This window comes from Lissotriton vulgaris, chromosome 9, assembly GCF_964263255.1.
Source record: "Lissotriton vulgaris chromosome 9, aLisVul1.2, whole genome shotgun sequence".
Lineage (NCBI taxonomy): Eukaryota > Metazoa > Chordata > Amphibia > Caudata > Salamandridae > Lissotriton > Lissotriton vulgaris.
Window position 1 is genome coordinate 30,880,007 of NC_141697.1, and position 8,534 is coordinate 30,888,540.

General features: G+C 42.1%; 1 protein-coding gene across 3 annotated transcripts in view; it reads left to right on the plus strand.

Annotated features, from left to right (window-relative positions):
* Positions 1-7,734, plus strand: part of STRN3 (striatin 3) — a 1,097,014-nt gene extending 1,089,280 nt beyond the window's left edge. For all 3 annotated transcript variants that reach the window (XM_086936977.1, XM_086936979.1, XM_086936980.1), the window contains one exon: positions 4,774-7,734. In XM_086936977.1, coding sequence (XP_086793103.1) covers positions 4,774-4,943 — 170 coding nt within the window. In that variant the 3' untranslated portion in view covers positions 4,944-7,734. The remainder of the gene's footprint in view (positions 1-4,773) is intronic.
* The last annotated feature ends 800 nt before the right edge of the window (positions 7,735-8,534 follow it).

Sequence of the window (8,534 nt, forward strand, 5' to 3'; positions counted from 1 at the left end):
TAGGTATACTATATCTATAGCAACGGGTGAATACACCACCGTGCCCCAGCTGTCGTGCAGCCAGTTGTGTCAGATTTAGATGGCCTGCCAGGGGTGGCATAATACATGCTGCACCAATTGGTAAATGCACCTAAGGTACATGGAATCCATTTTACAGAGAGAGCAGTAGGCCTGGGGCCCTGAATAGCATGGTCCCAGGTCAACTAAGTCGGAAAACCAGCAATACACCAGGCAAAAAGTTGGGGGCAACCATAGTCAGGTATCCACCCTCCTACCCCTATGACAGACAGCATCTATTTGGTGAAAAAATTGACGAGGCCCTACAGGCAATCAAAAAAGACACAGATACCGCACGAGCTCTAGGCACCTTACAGTTCAGAAACCAGTCCTTTCGAGGACATAGAGGCAGAGGTCAGCCCTCTTACAGAGGATCATACCAGGGAAAACCCTCATAATCATATAATCAGGGCCGATCGCAATACCAGCAGCGGCAACAACAACAAGGTCGCCAGACCTCTTACGGGAAATCAAATTTCAGAGGGAGAAACCAGAGGAAACCAACAGACGGACGCCAATGACAGTTTCCAACAGCCAGTCCCTCCACTATCTCATTCTTTCAAAATTGGAGGCAAAATAACACACTTCCTCCACAATTGGAAATCAATAACAGATCGATGGGTGATCCAATTAATCCAATACGGACACTCATTGGAATTCAGTTCAATCCCTCCAACAACTCCTCGCAAGATCCAACACACACACCTGCGATCACTCCTTCAAGAGATTTCATCAATGTTGAAGAAAGGGGCATTAGAACGAGTACCATCAGCTCAAAAAGGAAAGAGATTTTATTCCCGATTCTTTCTGATACAACAGAAAAGAAAGAAATGGAGGCCCATACTAGATCTCGGGGCACTCAATTCATTCCTGAAGAGCCAATCGTTTCGGATGGTAACCCTTCAGGAAATATTAGGATCTCTAAAGGAAGGAGACTTTATGACGTCCTTGGACCTACAAGATGCATATTACCACATCCCAATACACAGGCGCCACAGGAAATACCTACGATTTGCTGTAACAGGACAGCACTACCAATTCTGTGTCCTCCCATTCGGACTCAAACCGGCACCTCACGTTTTCACAAAGTGCCTCTCTCCAGTGTCAGCTTACCTATGTCAGCAAGGCCACCGGGTTTTCCCCTACCTGGACGACTGGCTGGTGAAAGCACCATCTTTGAAAGGCGCACAAATGTCTTCCAACGCCTGTCTCAATATTTTCGACAAACTGGGCCTGACACTCAATCACGGAAAGTCAACCTTACAACCCTCCAAAATTATAACTTTTCTAGGGGCAACTCTAAATACGACATCTTCAATAGCATTCCCATCGCAGGAAAAAACAGAAACTAATCGCTATGGCCACCGCAGTGTCCTCAAAGAACACCATCCGAGTCCGTACTTTCAAGTCCCTTCTAGGGATGATGTCCTCGTGTATACTACTCATTCCTCACTGTCGGCTCAGAATGCACCCCCTCCAGGAGGCACTGACCAAACAGTGGACTCAATGTACAGACTTGTTCGAGGATCACATCGTGATTACTCCACAAATCACCAAGGCCTTACGCTGGTGGAAGACTTCCACCAACCTATCACAAGGACTAACGTTCCTGCTGCCTCCAACTCCACATGTCATAACTACAGACGCCTCTCTAGAAGGGTGGGGAGCAGTCCTTCAAGAGTTGCAAATCAGTGGCAAGTGGACAGACCAAGAGAGGAAACTCCACATCAATCTCCTAGAACTGAGGGCAGTTTTCCTATCTCTCCAGGCCTTCCTCCCGCGCATCAAAAACTCAGCAGAGCTTGTGAGAACGGACAACACAACCACAATGCACTACTTAAACAAGCAGGGAGGAACACGTTCGCTGACATTATCTCGCGAATCACAAAAAATTTGGAACTGGCTAGTACTCCACAACATCAAGCTCACGGCAGAGTATGTACCGGGCAAGGACAACGTCATAGCGGACGCTCTGAGCAGACAGAGGTCCCTGTCCCACGAATGGGAACTCAACCAAAATGTTCTAAACAACATTTTCTCAACATGGGGGAGACCGCAGATCGATCTATTTGCCACCAGGGAGAACGCCAAATGCCGCAACTTTGCAAGTTGGCATCCCCACTCGCGGTCACTAGGAAATGCATTTTCCATCGCATGGCGCAACGTGTTTGCATACGCATTTCCGCCATTTCCCCTACTAACAAGAGTCATTCGGAAAATGAAGACGGAGCACTGCACACCGATTCTCATTGCCCCGTTCTGGCCGAGGCAGCACTGGTTCACGGACCTCCAACCCTCAATCCATCTAGGACACCATCCATCACTACTCACGATGTCCAAAGGCCAAGTACTCCACCCGAATCTGAAATCCCTCAGATTATCGGCATGGCTCCTGAGTACAGAGAGTTCTCTCAACTAAACATTCCGCAGGAGTGCAAGAATGTCCTAGCAAAGGCAAGAGCTGACAGCACAAATAAAACTTATTCACTAAAATGGAAACGCTTTTGCGTTTGGTGTATGGACAACGAGCTCCATCCCTTTCAGATCATTCCGGAACAGCTCCTACCATATTTATTACATTTGGCACAATCTGGACTTGCCCATGCATCTATCAGAGTTCATTTGGCAGCCATCTCCCGCTTCACAAGAACATCAAAAGGAACATCTCTATGGTCCCACAGATTAAATAAGCAATTCCTGAAAGGGCTCTACAGATCCTTTCCTAGACCACGCAGAGTTCCACCAACATGGCACCTTAATGTGGTACTCAACCAATTAATGAAACATCCGTTTGAGCCCATCCATAGGGCTGATATCAAATACATCTCATGGAAAACAGCACTACTTTTAGCCTTGACTTCAGCGAGAAGGGTCAGCGAGCTGCAAGCTCTTACCATTCAAGATCCCTTCATGCAGTTCAGAGAAGATAGTGATTTTAAGGACTAATTAACGCTTCATTCCTAAGGTCCCTTCGGACTTCCACTTAAATGAACCACTAGTCCTCCGATCATTCTTCCCTAATCCTAGTTCTGCAGCTGAACGATCCCTTCACTCTTTAGACCTCAAAAGATGTCTTAAATTCTACCTAGACAAAACAAAACATATCAGGAAAACGAATCAACTTTTCATTGCCTTCAGCAGACCAAGAAAAGGCATGTCACTTTCCAAACAAAGCATTTCAAGATGGATATCCTCTGCAATTGCCTTTTGCCATGATAAAGCTGGACGACCACTACACTCCACAGTTCGAGCTCACTCCACAAGAGCTGTGTCCACATCGGCGGCACTGTTCGCTGGAGTGCCAATTCTGGACATTTGCAGGGCAGCGACCTGGAAGTCGCCACACACGTTCACCAGGCACTACTGCCTGGATACAGAGCTGATGCAGGATGCAGCTGTAGGCCAGGCTGTACTTCGCCATCTATTCCAGTGAGATGAGCCTTCCTCCTTCCCTCCATCCTTCGTTGGTATGCATTTTTTCTTATTTATTATATTTACTTGTTGATGGTTGCTAGTCGTATGATATGTATTATCTCAGACTGCATATACTGTCTCATCACAAATGTGCATAATGTATTGCTCGCTACTCTGATTCAGGAATGTGAATCTATGAGAGACACCCATAATACTGGATAAGAAATGCGTTACTTACCTGTAACTGCAGTTATCCAGTATTGGTGTCTTTCATAGATTCACATGCAACCCTCCCGCCTCCCCAGGAAGGTCTCCTCTCTCTCTATATCATATATTACACCTACCTAGCTTGGTGCGTACGGAAATCTGAGAGACTGAGGCTCCTGGCAGGAAGGTTCTAGAGGGAGGTGGTAGCTGATTGGCTACCTTCTAGAGTTTGGTCCTTTTTACATAAGGACATAGATAGGCTACTGAGGCAAGGCCCTTAGGCCTACTTTTCTCTATGTATGTCTATAGGACATTACTTTTCTATTTACCGGAGATTTCCCTCTCGACGACGGGGAATGATTCAGGCATGTGAATCTATGAAAGACACCAATACTGGATAACTGCAGTTACAGGTAAGTAACGCATTTCTTCTTCATGGCTCCACGTTCCTGGCATGGAAAAGAAACTGATGTCGGCGAGCTGGAGTGATGCCTATATAGGCACCGGCCCGTCACTTTGGGTGCGGACGATGCCACTGACGATACTTAGCGACACGCAGGGATACTGCTCACAAAAAAGGCCGGATTTAGTCTGATGTCTGGAGATAATTCTAAGGTTAGAAATCTACGGCTAGATGGTCTCTACCATATAAGGCATTACGGAAGGTAAATATCTTGTTTGTTAAAAAATAAACGTTCAACATTAGCACTAAAGAGCTGTTGTCTTATGATATAGCATGTCAATGTAGTGCTATTAATAAATTATAAAACTAATTTGTAAGTACCCCTCTCAAAATATATGTATGGAGTATAATGTACGTTTTTTAACATTTAAATGTTTAACCAATTTCACTGTCCTAGTTTGAGCTGATGTAAGTTATATTGGTCAGTGTTTAGGGATAGATGGGTGACCGAGATACTGCTGGTGTGCATTCTTTATTGCTGCCTCCTTTTTGAAAGCGAACTCCTTTGTGATTTCTCCGGTTGCCAAACATGTTGATTTATTTAAAACAACTACTTATGTAAACGCATGTTACTAAAAAAATTTCTCTTCTCATGTAAACCTCCATGTAACTTGTTTTTATTTTTAACCTAGGTCATGACTGCTCTATTAGATTATGGAATTTAGATAGCAAGACATGTGTGCAGGAGATTACAGCGCACAGGAAGAAGCTGGACGAGTCCATTTATGATGTGGCGTTCCATCCTTCCAAAGCCTACATTGCCAGTGCTGGAGCAGATGCCCTGGCCAAAGTCTTTGTGTGACGTGTTGTTTTCCACACCTGCACCATTGGCAGCTGCACTATGGACAATATCAGACGAGAGCCTGAAAGAGAAGAGTATGTGTCACTGCCAGCAAGTGGTTCAGCTCCTGAAATGACACTACACATCTGAGCTACCTTTGCTTTGTCTGCTTTTGGCAGGTAGACTGATAAAAGGTGGCCACATTGATGAATGTCGGGCTCATTCATTGAAGCTGTAATTAAATACTGTATTTTTTTGGCAAGGACAGAAAAAAGGAAGTTAAACCAGTATTTGTAGCGTTGACTGGCTCCGAACTGAGCAGATGTTTGTTCTTTAGGTGTCCTGAAAGGGCACCAGTATTTTAACATGCAGCATTTTTTTAATCAGATGTTTCAAAATGGTCTGGTATTAGTAATTTATTTGATTACAGGGTACAACTTTGGACACAGGTCTAATTTGTTGAAACTGCTATCTACTGCATGATGACCATTTTGTAGGCTTTGAACCCTTTTTTGGTGTTGGGGGGGCACATATGATGCCAGAGGTTTGTGTTTTGGAATGCCATAGGAAGTGTGCTCATTCCTGCAGTTACAGCACAGGTGCATTGTAACACTTTGTGCATTTCTGTTGTCTGTAGACTCTACGCATGCAAAATGGCTGCTTCCAAGAGCAGCGCAAATAAAACGCATTCAAAGGTTTTTTTTTATTTTTTGTTTAACTGAAAATCAGAGGCTACTTTGAAACATGTGATGGAAATTTAGCTCAAGGTAGAGTTTGCCTTTACATAAATGTGCAGTCTGAATTACAAGACTTGTTTGGGGTACTGTGTGCTGCCTTAGGATTAAGAAAATGGTCCCTTTGTAAGGGTGTTAGACGCTGAAAGGGTGGCTGGTCTTTGGGAGCATCTGTTGCCTAGACATCAGAAAAACATACCTGCTCTGAGGCCTATTCGGATAGTGAGACAGTTACTGTAATGCACCCAGCACAGTCCTGACATTCAAAGCTCATAATTGTGGAAGCCTCGCTCCTTCTGAGTGGACAGGACCACACTTGTCACATTAGCCTTAATTTTAGTTGATAATGAGCTGAAGAGCCTTGATTTTATAGTAACATTCCAACATACATTAATAACACATCCAAGAAACACAGTATGTCATGTTCGACCCAGGAGTGTCAGTGCCTAATAATACATGCAGAGGGGTCTGCATCTGATAAACCCCCAGGTGAGTGCATTCCATAATAAGTTCAGGAATTGGTGTCTCACAATATGCCCTGGAATGTCGACTTTCCATGATAAACCCGGAAAATATTTCCTCTCCTGAAATACCCAGGAATTAGTGGTTTTTGAAATATTTATACTGCTGTAAATTTCTTTCTGTAATAGCCATGTCACCTGAAAGACACAGGACTGATCACACCATCTAGAATTCATATGAAATACAAGATTTCATTACAACCCTAAGAAAGTACAATTATTCTTTTAAACCCAAGAAAAGCGATAGTCGTGGGAAATATGTTGGATATGATATTTCCCATGTGTGCCCAGTATAAACGACCACATTCAAAAGGAGGTTCAGCTCTTTTGAAGCAAGACTCCCAATGTTTTACCTCTATGTAGAATTGGTGTGTGAGAAGCCACTGTTGTCTCTGAATGGTCTACAGTTGTCAAGATGAGACGTATTTGTGTATTTTCTGATGTCTAGGTTTCTGTTCTTCTCAGTTTTTACTGGTGTGTCAATAAAACGCCCCAGATTTCCCCCACCTGGAACTTTATTTTGCTTTAAGGAAACAAAAAGGAAATTTATCTTAAAATATTTTAGCATTAGTTGCACAAGAACGGTTTGGATATAAATCTAGTTTTTATAAGTCTTTTTATATATTTAGCCTGTCACAACAGTGCTTCAAATTGTATTGAAATTGTTCGAGCTGCGGTGTGGATCTGATATCCAGCGAGTTTTCTGTGGACCTGCACCAGGTAACAACACTATTGCATTCTCCTACCAAGGTTAGAGCCACCCTATCCTTTCATTAAGGATACCAATCTTCTTCACATCACTATAATCATGAGCAAACGGATTGTACAGAAGAGTGAAACACAGACGGATTGCCATGCCTCCTGCCCCAGGAACATCCTTAAAAAAATGAATTGCAGCATCCTATCACTATGTGATATTTTGTACATCTTTTACAGTAGTTACAAGTTTATTTATCGAGGATTCTCCCATATTTCTAATAGCCTATTATTTATTTCACTTTTGTCAGTCTTTCTGCCCTTTAATGTAAGTGTGCTAAGGAGCCCTGTATATCTATCATGGCACTCTAACCAGGCTAAGAGCGGAACATAACTTGCAAATTTTAAAATGACAGAACAATTATATTGTTTTCCTCATAATAGAGTAATTGATTTAATTTTAGGAACCTTTCATCTCGTCCGAGAATCCGGGAATGCATTATTTGCTTTATTTTGTACATTTGGGCTTTCAGATGTTTTCTGAATAGAATCGTCATCAGAAATCTGCTCGTTCATATGTTTCCAGGCTTTTTGTTTTTCTCAGATGTGCTTCAGTTCTGGTGTAACTAAAGGTTTTCCTTCCTGTAATGCATGACTAAGACGATAAAAGTATTTTTTCTAGTCTTCCACAAAATCTTTCTGATCAGTTTGCGAGTTTTGATGAGTTTTGTAAAGGTTTTTTTTGTTTTACAAACTATGAATCTGCAGATTTTTAAAATTGTATCACATGGAAAAGTACAGTTGTTGAAAAATAATGTATATAAAATGCATATAATAAATATTAAATGGTGTACCTGTAAATTGATGTTTTTCCATTCTTTACTAAATATTTATTTCCAGTCTCCTGCCCCAAATTCAAGTTTCTCAGTCTTGGGATCTCCGCTGATATTTATGAAAACTGAACAACTCCAACTACGGTCAAATTCTCAATAGGAAAACAAAAAAACATCAGTTTTAAAACAAGCCTATTTAATGTCATATGTTGTATTTTTTAAGATGTTCAATTGAATATTCTAAAATGCATATTCGAAGAAAAGTCTCAAATGTTTCATTGTCTTTGTAAAAGAGTGGTGTCTTTGACGTTTGGATCCTTTAAACCTATGTTTGGGACATTTTAGCTAGTGTTTAATCTTTGAGCTCATGCTCAAGTTATCCCCTGTTTATGAAGCTGGGAATCATCATCAGCAGCAAAATGTACTTGTACAATATGATACCATATGCAGCCTATCCATCCTATTATATGACTTTGACAGATGAGGCACAGAGACCGTAATGAACTTCCTCCCCAGAAGCTTCCGTAGTTTAGGTTTTGTACCACGCTTCCAGTTGAAGTTTCTCATGCATTGCCTGCTTTTAAATAAACCATGGGCCTATAGAAAACTCAATCGCGACAACTGCATTTGAAAGTGAGTGTGACATTCTAGTGCCTACTACAGGTATGTTCCATTTGTTAACTTTCACCCTGGCAGTGTTTTCTTTTTGTTTTCAACTTCCAGTTGCATGAGTCACACGGTGGTACACCATTGTTTTATAGACCCAGTGAACAGTTTATCTCTCACCATGGGTGCAACAGCTATAAAAGTTATAAACCCTATTTAAAC